General features: G+C 47.7%; 2 protein-coding genes across 2 annotated transcripts in view; one reads left to right on the forward strand and one right to left on the reverse strand.

Annotated features, from left to right (window-relative positions):
* The window catches only part of LOC307245652 (rho GTPase-activating protein 44-like), a gene marked incomplete at both ends in the record, with an annotated part of 43,202 nt that extends 24,734 nt beyond the window's left edge, over positions 1 to 18,468 (forward strand). The window contains 17 exons of the mRNA XM_080021298.1: positions 1,139 to 1,310; positions 1,515 to 1,632; positions 1,847 to 1,915; positions 2,303 to 2,384; positions 2,683 to 2,810; positions 3,534 to 3,645; positions 6,734 to 6,815; positions 7,023 to 7,103; positions 8,422 to 8,535; positions 9,108 to 9,199; positions 9,540 to 9,720; positions 11,933 to 11,950; positions 13,365 to 13,556; positions 14,397 to 14,930; positions 15,910 to 16,022; positions 16,356 to 16,739; positions 18,311 to 18,468. Coding sequence (XP_079877424.1) covers positions 1,139 to 1,310; positions 1,515 to 1,632; positions 1,847 to 1,915; positions 2,303 to 2,384; positions 2,683 to 2,810; positions 3,534 to 3,645; positions 6,734 to 6,815; positions 7,023 to 7,103; positions 8,422 to 8,535; positions 9,108 to 9,199; positions 9,540 to 9,720; positions 11,933 to 11,950; positions 13,365 to 13,556; positions 14,397 to 14,930; positions 15,910 to 16,022; positions 16,356 to 16,739; positions 18,311 to 18,468 — 2,630 coding nt within the window. The remainder of the gene's footprint in view (positions 1 to 1,138; positions 1,311 to 1,514; positions 1,633 to 1,846; positions 1,916 to 2,302; positions 2,385 to 2,682; positions 2,811 to 3,533; positions 3,646 to 6,733; positions 6,816 to 7,022; positions 7,104 to 8,421; positions 8,536 to 9,107; positions 9,200 to 9,539; positions 9,721 to 11,932; positions 11,951 to 13,364; positions 13,557 to 14,396; positions 14,931 to 15,909; positions 16,023 to 16,355; positions 16,740 to 18,310) is intronic.
* Positions 18,469 to 23,870: 5,402 nt separating this feature from the next.
* tex47 (testis expressed 47) overlaps positions 23,871 to 27,500 on the reverse strand; it is a gene marked incomplete at its 5' end in the record, with an annotated part of 3,805 nt that continues 175 nt past the window's right edge. Inside the window, 8 exons of the mRNA XM_080021299.1 lie at positions 23,871 to 23,942; positions 24,233 to 24,296; positions 24,646 to 24,793; positions 24,889 to 25,011; positions 25,099 to 25,174; positions 25,439 to 25,503; positions 25,591 to 25,694; positions 27,082 to 27,217. Of these exons, the coding sequence (XP_079877425.1) occupies positions 24,259 to 24,296; positions 24,646 to 24,793; positions 24,889 to 25,011; positions 25,099 to 25,174; positions 25,439 to 25,503; positions 25,591 to 25,694; positions 27,082 to 27,217 (690 nt within the window). The 3' untranslated portion in view covers positions 23,871 to 23,942; positions 24,233 to 24,258. The remainder of the gene's footprint in view (positions 23,943 to 24,232; positions 24,297 to 24,645; positions 24,794 to 24,888; positions 25,012 to 25,098; positions 25,175 to 25,438; positions 25,504 to 25,590; positions 25,695 to 27,081; positions 27,218 to 27,500) is intronic.

Consider the following 27,500-nt stretch of genomic DNA (forward strand, 5'->3'; position numbering starts at 1 on the left):
CCGAAGCAGGAATCCGGAAGATACTCTCTGCCTCTCTTTCTCGGTGAACGACTACACGGATGAGTTTGAAACGTTTGGGAAGACACCGAAAAATAAAATTCAATACAATCACCTTCATGATTCAGAATAGTAATTCCGCCGACGGAAGTCGCCGCTGCTGAAGAACGCAGCGGGGGACGTCGACTTCAGCTGTTCAACTATACAAGATCAGTGTAAAAGACTCCGATGCCAGTCACCCGGATTGAATCACAATAATCAAAAATAAGGTTGGGGTAAAAAAAATAATACTTTGGGAAAGCGGTCAAAACTCATAGAAAAGTCACGGATGGTTGTGGAAAAAGATGTCATTCGAGATTTTCTGCCGAACCAATCAGAAACTGTGATGTGATTTTACGATATCCACAGCTTTTCAGTCTTGTTATGAGATCCAACATGGGGGAAATGTGAGTTTTCCTCCCGGCCTTCCAGCGGTTTAGGAGGTTTTTCTTTTTCTTTTTTTTTCTTTTTTTTTTTTTCTTAGCTGACCCAAATCGGAAGGTTTTTTTTGGGGGGGGGGGGTTGGCATCATCCTCCTGCGTTCTGAGCTCCTCTGGCACAAGATATGATCTGTTCTCAGCGACACACAGTGAGGCAGATTGTGTCTTCGTCTGAGGGAGGAGAAGAAGAGCGACCCGGAGGAAACGAAAGGCGGGGCAAAGGATTAATTGGTACAAGTTGAAGGACCGACTCAGTCGTTCATTTAATATTCCTGAACACAGTTTTTATTTTATTTTTGTATTTGACATCTGTAACCGTGAAAGAGTGCAATCGTTTATTTTAATTGTGTGGACCGCCGATTACTATCAGTCCCAGTGGGATTGACGTCTCATTCAGGAATAAAACTCTTCTAATATTGTCGCTTTTGTTGTCTAGGCATAAATGTTGTCAGGATTTTGTTAAGTTCATAGTGAATAAACCTTATTTGTTTGTGGATCACTGGTGTATCTTTTTGTTGAATGCGGAGACACCTTTAAGAAATGTCACATAGACTTCAAAACCTGCAGAGTAGTGGTGCACAATGGTGCCATGATGGACTGAAATTGGCAGAAGAAACTGGCTCCAAGTACGCGGAATTGTAACCTCACTCTGGGTTTTTCAGAGCCAGAGCTGGTGGTTGGTTGGTGGAGGAGGCGGGAGGTGAAGAGGTACCAGACACACGGTGGAGGCTCGGGAGGGAAGATCTCCTTCCTGCTCCGGAGTTTTTTCGGGGGCAAACAGCCAAAATGGGGTCTCACCACAGGATGGCTGGGCTTCACACTCTCCACGAGAGCGTGAGGAGCCCGGTGATCCCTCGGAGTAGAGCCGGTCCCTCCCTTTTTTTTTTTTCTTTTTTTTTTTTTTATCAAAGACGTCCCTTTGGAGGTGTAGCAGGCCCCGTGGGTAGCAGACAGACCTGGAGGGATGGATGTAAGGATGGATGGATGGATGGGAGGACACCAACCTCAGTAAAAACATCTGTGTTTTTTTTCTTCCAGGTTTTATCAGTCCTCCAAGTCTTCAGGGCTGTCCAGCAACATACAGCCGACGGGTGCCAAGTCCGACCACCTCAGGGAGGAGATGGAGGAGGCGGCCAACCGAATGGAGATCTGCCGGGTCAGTCTTCAGTCTTCACCCTTTTTTTTTTTTTTTGTTTGTTTTTTTTTGTTTTCAAAAATACCATTGTGTGCATGATTGTATATTCAAAATATTCATCATGAACCGGCTTTTTTTTTTTTTAATTATGTCATTGTCGCAACTCTCCAAACTACTTGAAAAGCTTGACTCGTGCTTTTTCTTGTTAAAAGGCTCCCCCTCTGCTTTCTTCCAGGATCAATTATCGGCGGACATGTACGGCTTTGTGGCCAAAGAAATTGACTATGCAAGCTACTTCCAGACAGTAAGTGCCGCTGCCTCACCGCTGTGGTATGAGACAGGAGATGAAGCATATTAAATCATTAAAAAAAAAAAAGAAAGGCTACCACGCTGACCATGTAGTTCTCTCTCTCTCTCTCTCTCTCTCTCTCTCTCTCTCTCTCTCTCTCTGTATCTTTGCCCACTCTGTCTTTCATTTTAACCTGCCCCATATTTCATTCTCTCTCATCTCGCTTGTTCTCTTGCCCCGGTGTCATATATCTACCTCTCATTTGCCTCTCCTCATCCTCTCTGAACTTCTTGCTTTCTTTTTTCTTTCTCTCACCTTTTCTTTTATAACTATCTCCATCCGATGGTTTCTTTCTCCTCCCCTCCTCTCCCCTCCTGTTCTTGTGCGTATGTGTCTGTTAAGTTGATAGATGTCCAGGCAGAGTACCACAGGAAGTCATTAGAGCTGCTCCAGAGTGTTCTGCCCCAGATCAAAGCCCACCAGGGTGAGTAACACATCCACACAGGCGCACGCACACACACACATACTCTGTCTCTTCCCTCACACTGAAGTCAGACACTATCTCACTCCGAAGCCTTTTGTGGTGGTGTGGTGTTGGTGTGTATCTGTGTCTTTGTTTGCTATTACTTTGCACGAGCGAGCACACGTGTGTGTGTTGTGTGTATCCATGTCCACTACAGATTGTCGACATCATACTGTACTTCTGTGAGTGTGTATGTGTGTGTGTGTGCTTGGGTGCGTGTGTGCACGCGCGTGTGATGGGTTCTGTGTGTGTTGGACAGAGTCCTGGGTGGAGAAGCCCTGCTACGGGAAGCCTCTGGAGGAGCACTTGGCCCTGAGTGGGAGAGATATTGCCTTCCCCATCGAGGCCTGTGTCACAATGCTGCTGGAGTGTGGCATGCAGGAGGAGGTCAGTCTGCTCAAGCACTCTCCTAGAAACACACAGAGGTACTCGTAATCGCATTGATTGTGTAATCTAATTACGTAATGACTTCTACACAGAGGAAATTTGATAATTTGATTTGATAGTTATCCATCCATCTTTCTCTCTATCTATCTCTGTGATAAGCAATAGCTAACAAACTGCACGAATGTATGCAGACGCTTTAGTATTCTGGAAGTGTGTGTGCAGTTGAGCTGCTAGTGCTCAGTGAGTGATTGTTCATGAATATTGACAAAAAAAACCAAGACACCTTCAGCTACAGCGTCCCATTGTGTAGATAATAAGTAAAAGCAAAATGCCTCAGGGAAATATAAAATAATTTATTGTAAATCAAATGAAATGCTGCTGTCATGCAGTGCATAACAGTGCAAACATTCGCGGTTAACATATATCCAAAGAAACTGGAACGGACTCCACGGCGGTTTCAGTGTTTCTTACAGTAGCAGGTCCATGCTCACGGGCCTGACTACACAGGTCATTTATGCCGGTAATCAATCAACGTCTCTAAGCAAGCCACGCCCCGCTTCCCGCTAGAACGCCATTTTTGACGCAGGGATGGATTGGCAGTGTTATTAAAACTGGTGGAGGCGGGGGTTGATGTACCGGAACACTCGCCGGGTGTTATCGGGTTATTGTTGGGGGTGAATCAGAAAATGCCCACGTGTGTGTTGTTGTGTGTGCGCATGTCAGGGGCTGTTTAGGATCGCTCCGTCAGCCTCCAAGCTGAAGAAGCTGAAGGCCTCGTTGGACTGCGGGGTGTTGGACGTCCAGGAATACTCTGCAGACCCACACGCCATTGCTGGTGAGTAATCAACAAGACCCTACAGTGCGCGTGCGCAAGCACACACACATACACACACACACACACACATACACACACACACACACACACACACACACACACACACACACACACACACACACACACACACACACACACACACACACACACACACACACACACACACACAAATCAACAGTGCCAGATAATCCCTTTCGGTGGAGACAGATAGCCATCTCCTGAAATGAGAAACTTCCCTTATCAAGATAAGGATTTAGGAATTGGCAGCCAGTGCTTGTTTCACATCTCATTTGCATACATATATTTTCCCACACCGATTACACACACACACACGTATAATGGAGACACCTGCCCTTAAAAGGTCTTGAGCAAATTACTTTCTTGTATTTATTGATTGATTGATTTATTTATATGCTGTTTTATATATATTTATGTGTGTGTGTGTGTGTGTGTGTGTGTGTGTGTGTGTGTGTGTGTGTGTGTGGGTGTGTGGGTGGGTGGGTGGGTGGGTGGGTGGGTGGGTGGGTGGGTGGGTGTGTGGGTGGGTGGATCTGTATGCGTTTCAGAAAAAGGGGGTTTAACAGTTGATTTTATCATCAGACCGGACAGACAAATTGGGGTTAAGTGTGCGTGTGCATTGTGCGGTCAGTAGGTTTGTAATTAAGCTGTTTTTGAACGAGGGGACTCTATCGGATAATATTGTTACTGATCTGCAATGAATTCATACGACGCTCGCTTTAGCTGGAGCTAAATGCTGCCCATGTTTTTTATTTTTTATTTTTTTTTATGTCAAATCAAAGCAAATCCATCAACTGTGGCTACTGGAGCATGTGAAAAGACCGGAGGGGCAGGGGGGGAGGGAGAGAGAGGGAGGGGAAGGGAGATCTATCCAGGGCCAGCACTTACAGCAAATCTAATTTCTCTTGCTGCCTTATGTCTGTGTGTGCGTGTTTCCAGGGGATGGGGGGTTGTCGGTATGGTGCCATGTTCCGCAGCGGCCCCGCAGAACCGCACCACCGTCCAGATAGCGACACAGGTGTCGAGGGGGAGACAATTAGCCGCGGGGGCGGCGCCACAGCAATAGCTCTGTGCATTTAATTTGCTTACCCAGGCCAAGGCACGGGGGACACACACACACACACACACACACACACACACACACACACACACACACACACACATACACATACAAGACACGGGAGCCCGGCTCTCCACCGGTGAGAGATTCCCTGACCGCCCCCCCCCCCCGCGTCCCATCCGTCCCGCGTATCCCCGAGGGGAATAAATGCGGCAGGTGAAGATGTGGACAGCGGCCGTAACAGTCGGAGGAGCCGAGGCAACTGCAGCCCTGCAGGGTTTGAGTCCTAGATTTAGTGGTGGCGCTGTCAGAGAGCGCTGTTGGCTGCTGTTGGACAATATGGTCCAACAGCATTGGGTATTTTTATTTTTTTCCCAATTCTGTTCAGTCCTGTCTGTCTTTTCTTTCTGTTGGTTACAATACAGTACGCATTCAACGCTCTGGCATTCATTTTCGCAACATACATTTTTTTTCGCATTGACTTTAAATTGTGTTAATTATCAGCTCATTAATTAAAATGTAGTCAAACATTTATTGACTAAAAATGTTATTCATTTGGTTGACTAAATGACAAACATTATAGTCAATAAAACATATGATACACGCACATAAATGTCAATTTTTGTCAATATTAGGATGACATAACACAACATCATTATTTCTAATATGCTTGCGGAGCAGAATGTAAATAACGTGTCATCTTTGTCGAATTACAAAACACATTTGTCAACGCGGGCTTTCAGCCGTTGGTCTCGTGACGTGCGTCAGCCAGGTCTGCTCCCGCCGTTCCGAGCCGTTGAGGCCGCGATTTGAAAACCAACTCTGCAACGAAAGCTCGGGGGACGCAACTTCCCTATACGTATTCCGTTCATTTCATCCCGCACCAAACCTCGGAGCGGCTAATAAGGTCACAGCTGGCTGCTCCGGCGCTGTCATCCTCCCACGCCTCTCCCTCTTTTCATATTATACTTTCCCCTTCCTTCCTTTGGAGCCTCGCTCACAGGCACAGGGTAAAAGCTTCACTGCTGTGTATAAAGCATGTGTCACATATACGTGAATACCGTACACTGTAACGGTCCTGAGGAGCCGGATGACGTTCAACCCGACGCCGGCACAGGGCGTTGCCTTTTCCAACACGTTCGCCATCGGTCACTTCCGCCCCCGCTCGCCCCTCCCCCGGACCGCCGTGCGTGCGGAAACTCCTAGGAGATAAAGGCCGGGGCCGGCCGCTTAGGTCGAAGGGAAATCCTAACGCGACAGCGTGCGGGAGGGGGATTTTGGGGGATTCTTGCAGCTCGATGGGAACGCCCTAGTTCTCTTTTCGGGATGACAACGACCCCGGACCAAAGGAGTCCTGTGTGGAAAGAGTGTGTCAGCTCCGATCCTCCCCCGTCAAACACCTTTTTGGGATGAATTACAGCGGTGCTTTGTGCCACACCTAAGCCTCCGGCATCAGAGCCCGACCTCGCTAACGCTCCTGTGGAAAGCCCAGGAGGGAGGAGGCTCTTCAAGCGGCAAACCTTAATACCCCCTGATCTATCAGCGACATTTTTGAAGAGAACATGTTCACATACTTTTTGGGCATGTAGTACACATACGTTCATACAGACAGACAAACATCTAACTATAAAGGCAGGAATCTCTGTCTGTCTGTCTGTCTGCCCGTCTGTCTGTCTGTCTTTCGATTATCTCGACAACCATTCATCTGATCTACTTGGCACTTGGCGGGTGTATTGCCAAGTACCCAGCGACGTGCAGTGTCAAATTTGGTGCAATTCAATAAGCAGCGGGCAGTGGGAGGGGGGCGGGGCTTCAGGGCTCCACGACTGAACCACAAAGAGTGTCTTTCCCCGGTCTATGACCTTAACCGGCAGTTTCCTTGTGGAACACAGGACTAAATCACTGACATTTTGTTAAAATGTGCCATTAAAATGTCTTCCAAAGTGAGTACATACAATTACAAAAGGATATTTGTTGTTCTTGATTCGTTGTTTATCTTGTTCTCTGCAGGGGCTTTGAAGTCCTACCTTCGGGAGCTACCGGAGCCGTTAATGACCTTTGAGCTGTACGACGAATGGATTCAGGCGTCCAAGTCAGTATCTTGTCAATATGACAATGACTGCGGGGATCATTGGGGGTTTCTGTTTTTTTCGTTTTTGTTTTTTTTTCGGGGATCATAGCGCACCTTTATTGTTTCCCAGCTGCGTTCTTTCCTCTCCTCTTCGGACTGCTGGGGTGACCCCGTCCACTGCGGTCCTGTGTGAAACTGTGACGCTGTCGTTTTGTGTCGTCCTTGCAGCATTCAAGACCAGGACAAGCGGCTCCAGGCCCTCCTCATGGCTTGCGAGAAATTACCACCGGCCAATGGCAGCAACTTTAAGTGAGTTTGTTTTTTTTTTCATCTCTGAAAGCGACCTTAAGACTGCATGCAGAAGTGGCTGCAATTGGGTTTTTTGGACCCACGTGTGACCCTGATTTCTGGTGTTTTTAGAGCAGTATGAGCTGCGGTTTTTAAGCGAAGTCTTCGCATGTGGTCCTGGATCCAATACATACCCGATGTTATGAGTAAATTAAGCCAATTTCATTTCTCTATACTCCTTTCTCACATTGTGTATCCATATTCACATCTTAGGTTTGATGGGAATAAATGTGTTTTCGTTTTGTTTTTGGCGCTGGACGTGGAACGTATCGCCGTTTGTCTCTCTGCATAAAGTATGAGCTGTGAATGATGGATTGCAGAACCTTATACATGCCGTGTGACGCCGATGGTTCTTAATCAGTCAGAAATGCCGTCTCAAAAACGCGACGATGATTTCATCGGGTGAACAGTTGGACACAAGGTCGGATCGATGCGAGATTGAATCCGGGCAAGAATTTTAAATTTCGCGTTACGCCCCCTAATTCCCACCTCCTCTCTGCCTCCAAACATGTGTCCTGCAGACTGCGCTGCGTTGCCTTTTGATTCCATCCGCCATCGCCTTTTCAACTCTAAATGTCTCCCCGCTCTTTCGTACGAGCAGTGGCGGTGATCTGAAAAATTACAGTAAAGCGTCCCAGCTCCGACGTGGATGGGATAGTGTGCTCTCGCTCCCGTGGGACCAATCCACACAACGTAAATTGTTGAAGGGCTCATCTTACGATCAGAAGCGAACGAGGCGGAGAGGAGATGTGAGGAGATTCGGGGGGGAGGTGACGGCGGGCGGGCGATCACAGTAGCAGCGGGAGAAAAAAAAACGCTGCAGCTCTTGTCAATGTCACTGCCGAATCGCACAAATAGGGCCTATTTTTAGGGGGCGTCCTCCTCCGTAGGAACCTGTCAAACCTGTCCCGGCGATGGCCCGATGCTTGCTGGAGTGAACCGCCTGATGTTCACTCGGCTGTGCCCCCACCCAGGATGAGTCACCCGGTGCGGCTGGAAACCCACTGGCACACTTTTGTGTTTTCTGTGTCCCCATGAAGGCACGGAGAAGGGGACCAACTAGTGGTCCTAATTTAAATGTTTTTTCTCTTCACAAAGGAAAAAACGCCACCACACATCTGCAGAGCCAGTCAGTAGAGGAGGGATTGATATAAAAGTGGCATCGCTTGTCATTTCCAGCCAATAATATTCAAGCGTGCTCTGCCTTTAAGCAAATAGCTCTATTACTGAGAAAGACACACTGATTGTTTGTTTTTATTATCTATGTTCTTTGCGACAGGTATTTGATCAAATTCCTGGCCAAGCTCACTGAGTACCAGGATGCGAATAAGATGACCCCTGGGAACATTGCCATTGTCCTGGGGCCCAACCTGCTGTGGACGCACAATGAAGGGTATGGAGGGGCCATGCATTTAAATGTCATCTATCAGGAGGCTCATCCTTACATGCTGATCTTCAGATAATCTATGGGATAATGTTTCAAAACAAAATATAAAAGTATTCTCAGAAAACAGTGGTTTGTATAACTAGATTATTTGATATACAGTGTTTACATGTTTTTTTTTCTGATTTAATATTATATTAGATGGGGGTAAAGTGAACAACAGGATTTTGGGAGTATTATACAGTATATATTTAATTGTCCAACCTGCTTGATCTCAAATGCAATGGTTTCCACAAACCTCCGGTGCTATCGGCTGACCAAGCAAATGGGTCGGGACAGAAGGCTCCATTTTATGTTTAAATCTTGAAAAATATACACTTCACTAATAAAAATCACTTCCTAACTGGTAATTGGTTCTTTAATGGACATTTTTAAATGGCTTCAGTGCTGATGTTTAATGGTTCTTGAACACCAGGAGAATGCAGTTGGCACTACCTACCCTCATTAAACCAGGCAGCTCCTCCAGTATATCTTCATCTCCGTCAAGATAACTCTAACCCCCTCCCCCACGTTTTCTGCAGGAACATCACAGAAATGATGACCACCGTGTCCCTGCAGATCGTCGGCATCATTGAGCCCATCATCCAGCATGCTGACTGGTTCTTCCCTGGGGGTGAGCGGGGAGATTGTCCGTCTACTTCCTGCTTCACGCCGTATCGATTTCCGGTCCTCAAATGATTGCGCTCCAGGCTTTTTAACTTGACCGGCATTGATTGACGTGGGTTGAATTAACGATTAACGATTTTTTTTGCCACTATCAAGCAGCAAATCAAGAAAAGAAATCTGAAATTCAACTATGAAGCACAACAATTTTAAGCATAAAGTCCATGCAAATCAAGCAATGTAATTTAATGCGTACTGATGAGCAGAGAAGGGAGCTGTAGACAGACAGACCGACAGACGGGCAGGCATTTTGTTGTTTCTGACCTTTTATTGATGACCACTTCTCGCAGAAATCGAGTTCAACGTGACGGGGAACTATGGCAGTCCGGTCCACACCAACCACAACGCCAACTACAGCTCCATGCCGTCGCCGGACCTGGACCAGGCGGAGCGCAGGCAGATCGACCAGAGCCGGCGGCCGCTCAGTGTGGCCACGGACAACATGATGCTGGAGTTCTACAAGAAGGACGGGTCAGGAGCCGACGTTTTTTCCCCTCCTCGGCAGACAGTGCAGACTGTGCATAGATAACTGTGGGGGCTGTTCCAAACGTGACAAACGCAGACGTTTGAAGACGGCCGCTGATGCCGTCACTCGGACGAGGTTGTCACGGGAACATCCTGAGAGGAGTGTGGTCTTAGAATTTAGCACGGGCGACACTTTGATCGACAGTTATTCCGCGTCACCCTCTTTTCCCGACACTTCTCCTATTGTCCTCACACCCACAGTTATCTATCTGCCGTCCACTGTGCCGGTTTTTCGCAAACCTTCAACTGTTGAAATGTTCATCGTTTGTCTTCGCATTCACGGGCAGTTTTAAGGGGAAGTGAAGGCCGCCGTCATTTGATTATTACTTTGTTGCAGAAGAGCTCAAAGCGAGACATAAGCAGGGCTTCCATTCCACTGCCTTTTAACGGCCCCGCGGTCCGTGTGCAAAGAAGAAGAAGAAGAAGGAGAGCAGAGTCTGATGTGAGAAGTGAAACCCGAGATGGGTTTGGATATCCTGCCTTTATCGACCTGCCTCCCATTTTCTTTAAATTGAACAGAAAAGACAGCGAGACAGGAATAGATCGGTAGGGGACATAGGGTGGGAAACAGAGAGAGAGAGTGCGACGGGGGTGAGAGAGACAGAGCGAACAAGTGAGCGGCAAAAATAATGATGGGCGGAAATAGAGGGAGGAATCTGCCCGTCCCAAAGCTGTGGAGGAGGATTAGTTTACGTGTTTGCGTGCGTGTGCCTGTGCGTGTGTGTCTGTGTGTCTCTCTCTCTCTCTCTCTCTCTCTCTCTCTCTCTCTCTCTCTCTCTCTCTCTCTCTCTCTCTCTCTCTCTCTCTCACCCCCTGTCTCTTTCAGACTTTCTCTCTCTGTCTCTCGCGCTCAAACTGCTAATTCCTTAATACAACCTTGGTCTTATCGGGCCACGCTAGCGCCGTGAGCCCCGGGGCCCTGGGACCACATAAGCCCAGCTAATTAAACCTTGCAGGGCCTGTGATTGGCCGGATCAATAGTGCCAGGCTTTCATTTCGGGAACATATTCCTCCTAAGATGTCTGCTCCTTCTCCAGAGCTTAAGCTGAAGAGCAGTTATCTCCTTTTCCCAGTCTGATAAGGTGTAATTTTACACAGAGCCGGAGCTTAAAACTAAACTAAACCAGAACTCACTTTAGTAGAGCACATACAAATAAGTAACTCACATTGTGCATATAGCACATAAGGGATTCCATGAACGGTGACCCTTGACCCTTGAAAGGTACGTGCCCTATGAACACAAAATAAATGGTAAAAAAAATAATAATAATTGTAATAAAATAAATTGTAAAATATGGGGATAAGTGAGGCTCGGTGAAGTATTTGAGTTTGGAGTTTGGAGGACGATGAAAAATGAAAACGTCCTCTCTACATAAAGTGCACATTTGGGGATTTTTGTCGTTAGCCCTTCAGGTCCGGTTTTAACCAGATACCGTAAGGCTCTTGATCCTGCCGAACAGGGACTGTTTATTCATTTTATTCACGGTATACAGCAGCCAGGGAGAGAACGGTACATACTGTATAATCATACACTCCTCCAGATTAATTTATCCTCATTACCAAATTATTTGACGAGTATTTTTACACGGTATGTCATTGAGGCGCTTGGATGACTTAAAAACCTCATCTTGTTGCATGGAAGTGAAACATATCTCAACATAGCAAGTCACTAAGTATATGCAAGCCGAAACCTCTTTGTGGTATTTTCGTCAGATTTATTATTATTATTATTTATTTTTATTGCATCATTTCAGAGGGCTACAGGACTTTGACCTAATTAGCGCTAAATGGAGCGATAATTTACTCTCTAGATGTTCACGTGCTGGAGGCACCTCAGGGGAAGCACATTTCAACCCCTGAAATCTCTCTTCTCATTACACTGTGAGTCACATTCTTCACAACCGCCCCCCCACCCCACCCCACCCCACCCCACACCAGGCCAGGCCAGGCCAGGCCAGCCCCCTGCATTCCACTGTTCTGCCATTTCCCAAATCAGTCTCCAACTTGTGCCCCCTGCACCCCCGAGACTCCCAACGATAATGCGTTTGACCTGGGGAAGGAGGGCGGGAGCGGGAGTGGGAGTGGAAGTGTGAGGGGGAGGGGGCTGCCTCTCATTACACCTGTCCTGATTGTGCCTCTCTCTGTTTTAACGCTGCAGCATTAGGAAGATACAAAGGTACTGTACTGACCCCCCCCCCATCTCCTTGTCAGTGTGTTCATCATCAGCCTGTGCTGTGTGTCAACTCGCATGTTGAAAGGAAATGTCTCTCGTTTGTCATCTGCCTGTTTAGGGCTTGGCCCCGGCGGGGCCCGCTGGGCTTAGCGACACACTATAGTTCAATGGCTTCCTCCGGCAGACTCGGGTGACTGATTTGGCGCGAGAAAGGCGGTTGTCGTGGCCCTTTCGTGAACAACGCGAGCCTTTATCTGTGTTTACTCTCAGTGAAACCTTGGCAGACGTCGGCCACCGGATGAACTTGTTTTTGACAATGGCTACAAGCAGCAGCTCTGAACATAATGGTCCCTTGTCTCCAAAACATAGGGACCAGCTTTGGAGATAATGCAGCATGACTCTTGTGTTTTCATGTCGTATTAACATGATTGTTAAAGATGCGACATTAATAGCGGCCCTGCGCTACGTGTCCTGTTCCCTTCATCGACAATCTTAACATCCCCGTTCTCCCTGTGCCGCAGACGTCCGACCCCAACGTCTCCTTCTTTTGAAATTCTATCGTGAGGCCAGCTATTACCTGAATGTCCGCTGAGAAAACCAACTGTGAAATGTGACACGGACGAAAGGGAATCGCCCTCTCAGACCCCGTCTTGAGAATGTGTCCTTGTCCTTGCATGTCGTGGATGCCGAGCGCTGCGCTGCGAGGGCAGTGGGTGGTGTGGCCCTCGTACCCCAGACACCCGAGGCAGAGGCGTGCTTTCAAAGACGTAAGAGCCACCGGAGAACATGTCCCAGAGCATGGTTGTCAGAATACTTCATATGAACTCGGTTTACTTCTTTATGATGTCACTCCGCACCGCTAGGGGGCGCGGAGTGATTCCGTGGAACCTACTTCCAGAGCGAGTTGCCGGAAACAGGGGAAAAAAACAAAACTGAGAAACCGAAACAACAGCGCCAGTGGTGAGAGAAGCACAAATGGGGACAGCGAGAGGCGTCGGCTGCGGATTCGGTGGATTCAAAGGCGAAAAACGAAAAAAATGAAAATGAGGTTGACCCAGAAGAGGAGGTTGAAAAGGAGGTTGGAGGTCCGCCCCCCCCCTCGCCGTGACGCGAGGGCATATGGAGCGGGCGCCGACGAGGGCACCTCTCAGAGCGGGAGAAATGGACAAAGTCCACCTGGGGGGGGTTTGCACCGAAAACACAGAAGGAACCCAAGGAACCCAAGTCGCCCGGTCGTTTTGTGCCTCTCCTGTCCTGAACACGTCTTTCTGGTCAAAAAGTTCCACTTCTTTTTAAGTATGCCTCCGCTTACACCCGAGGGCCCCGCGTCTGTGGGCTCTGACCCCCCCCCCCCCCCCCCCCCGCCTCCCCTCCCGTTCTCAGTTTGATTGGCTGTTGCATCTCTGTCCCACTGCAGCATGGGTGTGAGGGTGATGGACACTTCTTGGGTGTCGCGCAGGGGCTCGTCCTCCGCGCGCAAATCGTCCTCCACGCCGCCGAGCGTGCAGCCCCCTGTCCCGCCCTCTGACGTGCTCATCCCCGAGCACCCGGGGGAATTCTCCACGTCCCCCTCCCCCACCCCTCCTCCCACTAACAGCGACCGAGCCAGGTAAGCGTGCCCCCTCTTGTACCACCTGTACCACCACTGCCACCACCACCCCCACCACCCCCGCCGCCCGCTGCCCCCCTTCCCGTCGGTGTGCTTCCGTGCGCCTCGTGGCGCTGCGCCCTGCAAGTGACGCCACAAAATGGCGTCGCCCGCCCTGAACCCACCCCAGCCGCCCGGTTTTGCCCTGTCTGTGGTATGACGTTGACACCCGAGCGCCACCCGTTTTAACCCCCCTGCCACGTCACCTCTCTGTGAACCTCTCGGTGTTCCACATCCACTGCAGCATGCACTTCCAAAATGCCTCAACTCTGTGGTTGTTCTTCAAGTGGAAAAAGTGTTTTTTTTTCTGTCGTAATTCTTTTGAAGTGTCCCTCAAGCTTGGTCGACCGCGTGGGTGGTTTCAGCGTTGAATCGCTCTTCCTCCTCTCATCCACGGTTCACCAGAACGCTGTGCATGTCGTTGTCATTTCACCGCTGGCTCGGGCGTTGTGAGGGGAATCTCATTCCGTAGTCGCGAGACACTGAAATGGAAAAGGTGACGCTGATGCTAATTTATTCTTTGTTTTTTTTTGTTGTGTCATGGGAATGCTCTGATTATGCCTCCAGGTTTGTTCGTTTTCTTTTTTTTTTTTTTTTTTTTTATTTTTTTTTTTTTAACCTCCGTGCCGCTCCTGCCCGCTCCCTATCCTATCCCTCACTCAGTGCCCCGGCCTTCCTTCTCCCAGTGGAATAAACCCCGTGAATGAGCCCTCACACAGTATCAACCTGTAACAGTTCTGACAATACATGAAAAGACCCGCTCAGTGTCCCATGAAACTATTGACGTTTTTATCATTGCAGCTCGGATGATGCGTCCTCCAATTGGTCGGACTCCTGCTATGTCTACCCCTCCCCCGAGGAGGAGAGGCCCCCTCCCCCCTATCCTTACTCCTCATCCTTCCCCTCGTCTTCCTCCTCCTTCTGCCCGCCCCTCCTCCTCCACCACCACCACCATCACCCTTTCTACGCCCAAGCACCTCCATGTGCGCGCCCCGTCGCCCCCGGCCCCGAGTCCGTGCCTCCCGGCCCGTCCCCTCCCCCCCGCTGGTCTGGCTACAGCCCCCCCCCACTGCCTCCCCAGCAGCTTGACATCAACTCCAACCCCAAACCCAGCTCGCTTATCCTCCCCAAACAAACCTCCCTGTGTGACGCTCCGCATGCGACCCCGTCCGAAACGAACGCCTCCCCACTTTACATTAAGACCCCGCTCGTGCTGACCCGCCACGATCCGTCCCTGGGTCACCTCCAGCCCCCTAACACCCCCCTCTCTGCTTCCGCTCCCGCTCCGTGGGCCATGTGCGCCTGTAACCGAGACAGAGGAGCCAAGCGTTCTAGGTAAATACGGAACCCCCGCTTGTTAACTCTGTTAACGTGAACACACAGACACACACAGGGAGGCCCCCCGTGGACAATAAGGCCCTGGACTTAGAAAAGGGGGTGACATGGAAGAATGCGAGTGAGTCGTTCGCACATGATGGAAATCTGAAATTTTATTGCATTTTTCTTTTTTACAATTTCCCCGGGGTTTTATCCTATGTAGGTGCGTCAAAGGGACATCCTTCCATTTTGGATATAAATATTCCTGCAGAACTGCAATCTCTCCTTATAAATCCATCTTCATTTTTATTGCAACGTAGGCAATCCATAAGTTCCCGTGTTGCCAGGATATTCTAGAAGCAGTTGCCAGGCAACAAAGGAAGTTCAATGCTTAGTGAATACCATTATAAAAGTGGGTGTTAATGAGTCATTCCAGTGGGCATATTTTGCACCTCAGTGGCAGAATAAAACATCAGAATAAAAAAAAAAGGAAGAGAACCTAGATGTGTAATAACTTGAAAGAAAGACGGCACCTCCGTCAGTTCACTATCGTCTCCTGCGATATTGGGAAAACAGCCTCCGACCTGAACTCAAAATCCCTCCAGCCTCGATCACCCATCCATTTCTCATCTGCTTTTTCATGGGAAGGGGTATTTGGAGCAGGGGGTTGTTAGTCATAAGTATAAATTGGTTATGTCTTCAACCTTCAAGCACTCTCCCCATCTGCATTCAGGCTGCACGGTGCAATAAAAGACAAACAAAATCCATTATGCCGCCAGGGTTGACTTGTGATTTTTGATCCGTTTCTGCTGCCATGCGATAAAGACCATATGTCTGTCTGACTGTGGCCTGTTCCTCTCAACGAGTTGGACATTGAACTATGGGGTGATCTGTTTATTCTCTCTATTGGTAGGCTTTCGCGAAATAACATCGGCGAGGAGTGCGATTCGGAGGACATCTTGGTGTTACTCATGTTAACTGTTCTCTTCTTCGCCAGCACGCTGAAGAACAAGGAGCTCTCTCCTGTGATTGGACAGAAGGGCCTCCAGGGAACGGCAGCCTCAGGACACTTGATGCACTCTGACCACAGTCCGCACACACTGAGAAGAGGTAAGGCAAAGAGGCAGGCACACCTTGCCGGAGGAAAACCGAGTAAACACTCACAGATGAGGACTTGTCAAAATGCTCCACAAGATAAATTCATCAGCATTAAATGCGAGGACAAACCATTAATTACGACACAGAGTCAAGGTTACCATAAATAAATATGCAAAGCAAAGACTAGAGACACTTGTGAAGGCTATGTGTATTTCCCATTGAGCATTTGTATGTATTTGCAAGCATTGTTGTGTGTGTTAGAGTGTTTGTGTTTGAAAGAATGTTAAATGTCAAAGACTTTGCCACTTGATCTTGAATCTTGAATTCCCTCGGCTACTTCCGCAGCTAAAAAGTTGGCCCCCATCCCACCTAAAGGGCCTTACTGTCAGTCCGGAGCCATGTCTGATCAGTCAACGGGCCAGCCCTCCCCAGTCAGCCTGTCTCCCACCCCACCTAGCACCCCCTCCCCGTACGGGTTCAGCTACCCCCAGGGGTACGCCACCATCGGTTCCCCGGGGCAGGTCCAGACCGCCACCACCCCGTCCCTGTCCTCCCCGCCCTCGCTGGTGGGGACTCTCACCAAGGCCAGGCCCACCCCCAAGCCACCCCGGCAGAGGCCCAACCTGCCTCCTCCGCAGCCTCCCAGCACGCCTGGCACCAGTCCCCAACCTCTAGATCATTCGTCTGGCCTGCTGGACGGATTGTCTCCCGGTGAGAGCATGTCCACAGGTAAGGCACAACTTATTGGCCCCCCGGTTGGAAATCAAGCTCATTAAAAACATGCAGCGGTAGTGTTGAATCAGGAGACAGCAGGTGTGCAGGGCAGTGTTAGCAGTAGCTGTCGACCTTACACACATATATTACAGGAAGTATCCTTTTTTTCTTTCCATTTCCACTTCATTGGGAATTTATATTAAATATCGGAATCAGATATTTAGCTATTGTGAAGTTTCGACGGATAGAGGTATCCTGAAAGTATGTGTGTGTGTTTTCGTCCAGCCATTTTCTTCTGCATCACCGGTAAATTCTAACATCTATCTCTGATTCTGTTCTCTTCTATTTCTCCCGCTTGTCGCCTACTGTTACTTGTCTACAGCGGTATGAGGCGAGAGGTTCAGTGTGATACTATTTGTGAGAGGGACATTTAGGGTAAGGTGTTCCCGTACCAAAAGCCTCACCACCACCCCACCCCCCCCACCCCCCTCCCTCCACCACCACAACACCACCAACTCCTGTGCAATTCTGGCTAAATGTCAAAGCCGGCCCGCACGCCCCCCCAATAGGGTGAAGTTGCCCCAAAGACACGGATTTCGGATCCTTTTTTGTCATTTGCTCCCTATAATAGATAGACAAGGCTCAAAACCGGGGCACCTTGGGCCAGATGTATCTTTTTATACGCGTTAAAGAATTCACCTTCAGAATATGAACTCTCGGTTTGCCTTTAAGTTGAAGCGAAGCTGCGTGCCCTGGGTTTGACCCGAGACACTCCATCTCTATCTCTTAGAAAGAGTCGGAACTATTTCTGGACTGGACTAGAAGTGAAAAGTTAAGCGACTGCAGGTAAGGCAGTGCGAGGTTGAGCAGGTAGACCGAGAATCTGATCCATACTCCGTGCCCCTGAGCAACCTCACCCTAAGGGCACCCTTTAATATGTACAGTGCCCGTGTACCCAAGTTCTCATAATGTACACTGTATTATCTGTAAGCAGTCGCTGGGTTTCCGTTCGCCACTAATCCGTGTTGTTGGCCTCTGCATGGTGGCTGCGACTCACGCAATGCATGGCTTTAGACATGGGCGTGTCCGAACAGTCCGTGTGAACGGCTCAGGGGCGTGGCCAGTTTGCCGTCCCAAAAAAAAACAAAAAACCCCACCAGCCTTGAAGCTTCCACCCATATGATGCCCCCCAGCCCCACCCTCCCGCAGCTTACACCGTCACTGGCCCACTCACCCCTCTCCACCCCACACCCTCCAACCGCTGTGTACGCTTGATGTTCGTTCGGTACCCGTTGTCGTCCATCACAGCTGCTACACCCTGGATGTCGCCATTGTCACCAGTTCGACCAAAGATAATGTGGATATTAGGTCTTCATATCACCTGCCCAAGCAAACACAATGGACCTCTTGGTCTTTTGTCGCTGTATGTGGTGATGACCGCCTGTCGACTGTGTTGTGATCTTGTTCCCAACGAGGTTGCTTAACATTAATAATGCCGAAACTCAAACTAAATGTCTGTTCAAACGATATTGCGCCGATTCCTTTCTCTCTTATTTTGTCATTTTGTCCCGTTTCTGCTCCGCCAGATTGTTTTTGCAACCTGGACATCCCCGTCATAAACGTCGAGCTGGACGGTATTTTCGACGAGCCCCACATCGCCCCCTACAGGAACTCGGTTGCAGTCGTCCAGTCCACCCACAGCAAGGCCGAGTCGGAGGAGGAGTCGGAGAGCACGGTGCTATGACGCCGCGACTTCCCACGCCAACAACCACAACAACAACAACAACAACAACACACCGCTACTCATTGGGCATACAGCTGGGGCTCTGCAGCTCAGATCTGATCACCCCTTCCCAGCCGTTCACGGTCACACCCAGGCTGCCGCTCACCGACGTGGAACAGACGCTGAAGCAGACACACAGTACGATGTTTTGTGTCGACTGGGTTATCTGGTTTGATTGGTCGTGTGTTGATTTTAGAGACTTTTTTTTGTTTTGTTTTGGGTTTTTTTCCCCCTTCACCTCGATTTTATTATTTTTTCGCCTTATTCGATTCACTTGCAATATTGCCTTTAACTGCACATGCGAGACTGGAAACCAGGCGGCCCGGGAGGAGCGAGCGCCCGGCTTCTTCCGCTGCTGCCGTCGCTTGTATAGCCGAGTGTTGCACGGAGAAAAGAGCTACTCTGACGCTGTAATATCTGCCATTCCAAATCCTAGGCTCCCTTCCACCTTCCACCTTCCACCTTCCACTCTCCACCCTCTACCTTCTTCCTTCTACTTTCTACTTTCTACCTTCCACCCTCCACCCTCCACCTTCTACCTTCTACCTTCTACCCTCTACCCTCTACCCTCTACCTTTTACCCTCTACCTTCTAACCTCTACCTTCTAACCTCTACCCTCTACCTTCTACCTTCTACCTTCTACCCTCTACCCTCTACCCCCTACCCTCTACCCTCTACCCTCTACCTTCTACTTTCTACTTTCTACTTTCTACCTTCTACCTTCTACCTTCTACCCTCTACCCTCTACCTTCTACCTTCTACCCTCTACCCTCTACCCTCTACCTTCTACCCTCTACCCTCTACCTTCTACCCTCTACCTTCTACCCTCTACCTTCTAACCTGTACCCTCTACCTTCTACCTTCTCCCTTCTACCCTCTACCCTCTACCCTCTACCTTCTCCCTTCTACCCTCTACCCTCTCGCTTCTACCCTCTCCCTTCTCCCCTCTACCCTCTACCTTCTACCCTCTACCCTCTCCCTTCTACCCTCTACCCTCTCCCTTCTACCCTCTACCTTCTCCCTTCTCCCCTCTACCCTCTACCCTCTACCTTCTACCCTCTACCCTCTACCCTCTACTTTCTACTTTCTACCTTCTACCTTCTACCTTCTACCTTCTAACCTGTACCCTCTACCTTCTACCTTCTCCTTTCTACCCTCTACCCTCTACTCTCTACCTTCTCCCTTCTACCCTCTACCCTCTACCCTCTACCCTCTACCTTATACCTTATACCTTCTACCCTCTACCTTCTACCTTCTACTTTCTACCTTCTACCCTCGACCTTCTACCTTCCACCTTCTCCCTTCTGTTGAGGTGGTGTTTCCTTCTTTGAGGACCCTCTCCTCGTTCTCAGAGGGGAGATACAACTGCCTGCGTCTGGTCGGTGGGCGTTACCGACCCCTCGTTTCTGTCCCCACTCAGCGTTCACTGTGAGTGTGCCCGTGTTTCATTTGTTTCTGGAAAGTGTGTGCGTGTGCGTGTGTCGTATTTGCCCAGTGCGTGACGTGTTCGGTATTTTACACTGTATGATGTTGCACTGTTGGTGTCGTTGAGCATAAATGGGGGAATGCATGTTGTAGAGCATAATTAACAAAAAAAAAAAACACCGGATCACAAGTCGCCCAAGTTTTCACTGATATATTTGCATTGTAGTCGATCAGGTTATCAATCACTGAATATTTATTGTTCATACTGTACATTTTCAGAATATATGACGTGGAAAATACTATGGATCAAATCGTATTTTGTAAATGACAGAAGAGCTATAGCGGCGGCCATTCCTTCACATAGAATGTATCGGACGTTGTTTGGGATTTCTAAATACCGTGGAACACTCGTTTGCCTGTGAAGTGACGGAAACACGGCCACGGCCCGCACATCTGGCGACGGGGGCCTCCGGGTCAATCTGCGGCGGCATCAAACATCCGGCGTCAAGTCAACACGAGCAGCGGAGTCAGAGTTAGATTTCCTCTTTCTATGTCGAGCGACGAGACACGGTGATAAAGAGTCGGAGCTGCCGGCGGGTTCCCCTCTGGTCTCCCCCTTTTTTCTGGCCGTGTGTGATAAAGTCCAACCATTCTTCTATTGACAGTGGAAGGGAAGCGCAGGGAAAACCGTACGGTCAGGAATGTGTATATGCGTTTCATATTTTGCTGAGAGTATTTATACAGATATATTTCTCGATATTTTTTACTCGGTCTGAAGGACTCGACCAAATCAACTAACATTTAAAAAGGACGAGGGACCAGAATCTCACCGCACCTTCTCACTGTACCGTCGCACGTTTTTACCCCATAGAATAACTTTCTATGGGGTAAAAACGCTTCGAACGGTTGAGAATTGGAAAAATACAACATTTTCGGGGGGACCGGCCATGGTTTTTAAACACGTCACTTAATCATCTTGAGCATATACGAAGCATCGATTTCAAGGCGAGAGGTGACAATGATCTAAATTGGGTTAATGAGTTGTTTTCTGCAACAGCCGTGTTTTGTTTTTTTGGGGGTTTTTTTTGTTTGGTTTTTTTTTCTACTTTTTTGTGTGTGTCCCCGGAACATTCTCTAATTTATCCATTTCATGTCGCCTCAAAGTTGCTCAGCTGCTGCTCCATTCTGTCTTGTATGTGCAATATTATTCACAGGACCGTAGTTCATCTCATTCTTCTGTAAATAAATGTATATACTGAGACGGGAAATAAACAAATATAAATATATATATATATGTAGTGTGTATATATATATATATATATATATATATATATATATATATATATATATATATATATATATATACACACTATATAATACGTAAAATCTAAATATGACAGTGTATAGACATGGTCTTAACTTTGATGGTCTTGGCATAACATTGCCAGAGACACACCAGACAAAAAAAAGTGGCTTCAAGCGTAGCTGCAGTGGCCCTGATCTACCGTAGATTCAAGGTTAAATACACATTACAGGATGGCTAAATTAGGAACGCTGATGGTGCAGGTAGAGCGGAGTCATTGACCACCGGCGTTTAAAGAGTCTACAAAGAACTCTACAAAGAAACTGCTGCGTCACCCTTCTTGTGTTTATTTTATTTTTTAATTCATTCACACCAGACAGGAAGTGGGGAGAGTTGTGCACCCTGACCTGAGAGTCTGTTTGGGTCTCCAGAACAGGACCGCCATTGTACTAGATGCACAGTAATGTTCCCCATTTTTAGCCCAAGTAAGAATGATTTATTTTTTATTTATTTTTATTTTTTTAATGAAATAATGAAAGTTCATCGTGCAAGACATTCCTGATGTGGAGAATGTTAGGGGTAATTACTGGACATTTTGTGCAGTTTCCATCGATATGTTGCATTTATCTCTTTTATAAGTCAATTCTAGAGCGAAGGTGAAAACCACGTGGAATATCGTCACCCCTCGAGGCAATTTGAACAGTTTGAAAGCAGCAAATTTATGCAGAAAACATCCATTTCCATTGCCAAAAAGTCTTGGCTGCACCGAGGTGAGCGGCCCGTCCGGGTCTCAGACTCTTACGCTGTAATGTTCTACCCTTTTAGTCAGCAAAAAAAAGTCCTTTTTATCCAGCTCCAGGCTTGTACATAATCACAGAACACATCTTTACTCGCAGCGATTCTGTCAAACAGAAGCCAACGGTGACTGACTCCAGAGACAATTACCAGTCTTGCTGTTTTTTTAAAGCATGCCCATTTTAGAGATAAAAAAAAACCAATGAGAATCTTTTTTTTTTTTTTTTTTTAATTGGAAACGGTGGAATGTATAGTGTGGCCAGGTGACAATGTTAACACCATAAGTTATTATCATTGGGGATGATGCGTGTTTTCAATGTAGTTTTAAGTTATAAAAATTAAAAAATAAAAGGGTTTGAGGGATATTTGATGAACAGTGTGTTGTGACGAGCTTTGTGAAGGGTTCTGGTTAGACGTTGTCCTGTGCGTACAAGTCGGGCCGCATGCTTTTTAGACATGCCTATCAAATATGTCTCATCTTTTTGTCCTGTATATGTGTGCTTGTATTTATTTTTCAAAGTGTGACTAGATTAAAAAAAAAAAAAAAAAAAATTTAACTCAAAGAATAATTTGATGCTGCCCACGAGCCATTTTCTTTTCCACCAAGTCTCGCGGTGTCACGGTGTCATCGGCTCCGAAGCCCGCTTCACACCGAATGCGTAATCGTATCCCACAGGCGGGACCCCCCCCCCAGTGGTCATCGGATGAACTTCATCTAGGTTTCGCATCATGAAATAAGTCAGGGAAAAATGGGAGAGCTCAGAACAGCCAGACATTTACCGATGAATGACGTGTTTGCAAAGTGCGAGGAAAAAAAAATGAGATACACATTTCACTATACATAAAGAGAAACCCGTTGCATGAGTCTGGAAATTTTGAACGCGTCCCGCAGCCTCAATAGGGATGAATGGCCCTTGGGTTTGATGTTGTCGCTTGTCGTATGAGGTGTGAAGCGGGCATCAGCCCCGACGTATTCTGCTTGCCGTGTGATGAACAAACATCACTTAATTATGTACGTATCATTAACATTTTCACAATGCGTCTTTTTGGGGGTTGCATTCATGTCGTGGCTGTTTGAAGGCCACACACTCATTGTTAGGCACATCATGTGGGAAAATCACATCCTATTCCAATTCCTATTAGTCCATTATCAGAACACAAAAACATCCCGGGGAAACAAAAACATCCCGCTGGATATCGAGGTAGAGAAAGTCCATGAGAAGAATACACTTAGTTTTTCATATCAGTCAACTAAAATCTATGTATTAATTCAATAATTCCACTGTTTGATTCTCCTCTGACATCGTTTGTGCTGTTAATGCCTCACGTTTCACCGCCGAGCGGCGTTATAATAATACGACTAATAAGAATAATAGGACTGGGATCCATCCACATATTGTTTGCGAAGCAGCTGCATCTACAGTCATTTCCTTTGCAGAGTTTATGTCTCATCCGATAAGGGGCCAAAATAAAAAAAATTAAGAAAAGGGAATGAACGAATGATTTCTTGAGCCCCTGGTGTCGAACTGTGGCAACATTACGGACTCTCTTTAAACTACGGCGTGCTGAGAGAAGCGGCGCCACATGGTGTGTCTGTAATATAAGAAAATAATCCTCATCAGAATGTTCAAACAATTAAAAAAAGTTTTTATATATATTATTTGGCTTCGCTGTGCTTTGTGGTGAAGGGCTCGGACTGCGGTGGCCTTGGGCGGTTCTTTGTTTGCCCGTATGAATGCGCGAGAGGCTGCAGCGAGAGGCCGTTTTGGAGCGGACGACGGCAACAAGCCCTGAAACTTGATGTGGTCAAAGCGGGGAGACAGCGGTCCCTGAACGTCCCACTTTATTTTCCTTTCGCCGGGGAACCACGTCGCATACATCCCAGGAGCTCCGCCGGGGGCCACGCGGATCCTGCGAAGGGAAAGGATGAATGGGATTCAGATTTCTAAAAAGCTCGCCTGTGCTTTTCAAAGAGAGCTGATTTTTTCTTTCAAGGCCCGGGTGCACGCGCGGACGCGTCCTTCGAAAATATAGTTGTTTCAACGTTGGGTGGCATGCGACGCGTCGTGCAATATGCGCATGCGGATCAAGGCTCGCATGCAGAGATGATTCCGGGGTTTACATGCGGAATAGGTTGAGGTTGAGGTCAGTGGAGCGAGGTGACACGTGGACGTCTTAGTATCATGCTGCTCGGCCCGTACCTTCAGACCTTCACGGGGGCGCCGCGTCACACTGTGGTCAGACGGCTGCTCCCGAAAACGTGTCCTTGTAAAGCAATCGGAACACACAACAGTTTGACCTTTTTTTTCGTTTCTTCTCACTCCGGTTGTCAAAAGGAACATGTCAAACGGAGGGCACCGTCCCTATCATTCAGATTAGAGATAAGTGATAATGCTCATTTGTCAACTGATGAGCATTGATATCCACACATCCTTCCCCCCTGATGAAGGGTGGTCATTCTCTTTTCAAGCTCATTAAATAAGCATTCTTATTTTGAGGCATTCCGGCGTCCTAACATCCTTGTATTGTGCCGACCGATCGCGTGTCACCAACGGGACACGCGATAGGAAATCCCCCCCCACGTCACAACCTAGGGGAGTTTTGGATCCCTTACCAGAGTCCATGGCGATGTCCAAGGGGGAGTGGTAGGCCTGCAGGTAGCGCCGGGGGCTCAGCAGCTCTCCCCGAGCCAAGAGCCGCTCCAGGACGCCCTGGGGGACGATCAGCTCCGGGGTCCGATCCAGAACGGAGCCGGGAAGCGTCTTTTTTTTCCGGCGTGGAGGGAGAGGAGGGAGGAGGTTCACGGTCGGAGGTCTGAACACCGTCGGGAATGCCGGGGAAGGGAAGCTCCACCCACCTGTTTGGATATTTCCGGGTGGTTTCCAAGCTTCAGCAGCTGGGACAAGACGGTGGCGGCCAGAGTCTCCACGGTGTCCTCCTCGAATTCTTCACTCGATGTCTTGGCACGCGTGGACAGCTCCTTTAACCGGACCATCAATCAATCAACCAACCAACCAATCACAGATATTAAATAGGTCACTTAAAAGGAAATTAAAAACAAACAAACCTTGTAGCTCCATTGTTGGAAGAGTCGGTTTGGAATTTGGTGTGACAGGAGTAAAATCCTCTGAGTTTTTACCAAACTAAGAGAAAAGGGGAATTATTGATATTGTTATTTCATGTCGTCCATTCACTTCCAGAACACCGTGACGGGTAGACCTCAGGACTGTTGATGCACGGATCACGAAACTTTGTGATAAATACTTATTAAAAAAACACCAACTTTGCTCCACACGATCATGAATCAAACGGCACACACCATCCATGACACAGCATGATGCAGTTTATATGAATCCCCATGTTCCATCTCCATAATTTAAAAAAAAAAAATTTAAAAGCTGTTTTACCTGTCCGGATTTTCCTCCATGTCTTGAAAGCTTTTCAGAGCAGAAACCAGGACCTCACTGGAAGACTGGAAGAGATCCAAACAGCGCACGTCAACAAAGGGATTTCAACGGCTCGGGGCTTTATTGACGACAGAATAGGCCGAAACGTCCACCTCAATCACGTGCAGCAGGCAGGACGGGTAGATCAGCAGCAGCCCGGTGATGCTCTCAACTTGGTGCTGCCTCTGCAAGCGCATGTTCAGCTCCTTGTAATGTGCTGGAGAAAATAAAAACAGTCATCAGAATGGGAATCGCAGTACGCAAAAAGCGCGCTTGCACACATGAACATAAGTCATGTAAAGGTTGAAGACAAAGGTTTATAAAAAATTATAGACATGAAAAAAAAAGTTATATATAAATAATTATCTTAAATAATAATTTTTATTGAAGAAACATATTCACATAAAATGATATGCACAAAATAAAAAATAAAGATAAATGTATTTAAAATGTGCCAGGATTCATCTATTTAACCACTTTTCCCTTGTCACCATCAAATAGCCTTTTCCCAGTATGTGTGTGTGTGTGTGTGTGTGTGTGTGTGTGTGTGTGCGTGCCTGCGTGACTGCGTGTGTTCAACACCAACAGCTCTTCCAAGCCTGGCTGCCCTGCAGTCTCGTTCACACGTGGAGGTGTGAAAGGTGCTATGACATGCTGCGTCAACATCAACTGAAACATTTTGTTTTTCTTTAACGACATGGAGTGGATCCTTGGCTGACCACGGGAGAAGGTAAACTACATATCAGCGTCCGCTGTCGACATTGTCCAGGTACCATTTGAAATGAGACGACAAAAGTCTCTCATGGGCTGGAAGGTGATTGGTTGGGCTAACAGGTTCTTTGGTCACAGACGGGGCTGAAGTCACGTCAGACACAGCTGTAATGTTCCACATGGAAATCAATGAATAGCTCATAAGTTCATTCATTCAAATACGTTAAGCATAAAATAATCATAATAATTTATTAAATATCTTTCCTTTGTTTATCTTTATCTTTAGTTGAGCATTTTCCCGCCTGTTTTTCTAATTGGCTGATTCGATCACATGTTGAGGACGTGGAGACGTCAGCAAAGGAGAAGAGCTGTTGTGGTTGATTAACGTGCGACTATCACGTACATTTTTTTATTAAAAATTAATTGACACTTTAAGGGCTTACGGGCCTTTTTTCTTTTCTTTTTTTTTTTTTTGGCCGTCGCAGCCGGTGACGTCACGTCCTGTCTCGCCCCGTTACTGTATGTCAGATTTTTAGATGGACGTGGACTAATTGCATTACAAAAATGAGTCCAGCTGTAGTTCTAAGTAAAAAAAAAAAAAAGAAGGAATTGCTCCATAATTGCCCCCCACACATTAATTCCCTGGGTATGCCAATCCGAAAGTTGACCTTTAAGCGGGACGGACTTCATTAAAGAGCTGCTCTAAAGTCCATCTCCATCCAGGGCCTTATTTAGGATTATAGCAGTGATCCATCCGCCAGAAGAGGAGCCCCTGCTGTTCCACAGTGTTTTCTGTGTGATCTGCCGTGGAGTCCGACCCCCAAAAACCCCCACGGCCCCAGGGCTCTGACGGCTCTTCAACATGCACTGCTCTGCGGTAGCGGCCTCCTGACCTCCCAGGGCTGCGGCGTCGGCGAGCGGCGGCTCCGGGAGAGCGGCGACGGCGACCAACCGGCGTAACAGGAACTTCGGGGAACCGAAGAGACCGAGGGGAAGGCGTGTTAGTCGGAGAGCCTGGTCGGTGAGGCAACAGCGTTTTTAGGAGCGCAGGCAACAGATGTGCAACGCTTGGCAACGGCGACTCAATCACCACGCCGGCTCAGTATGCACGGATCCACATGAACACACACACACACACAAATTAAAATCACCATGGTACACTGGAATAAACTATTGTATCTTCTATCAAAGAGCAAATGATGAAAATGATATCTATCAAATATCAAATAACAGACATAAAGCAGGAAAAGACTCTTACAGTTCACAGTATAAAGATATCAGATGACAGAATAAATGTAATAATGTGCAGGCA

Source organism: Zeus faber (assembly GCF_960531495.2).
Source record: "Zeus faber genome assembly, chromosome: 20".
NCBI classification, from domain to species: Eukaryota; Metazoa; Chordata; class Actinopteri; order Zeiformes; family Zeidae; genus Zeus; species Zeus faber.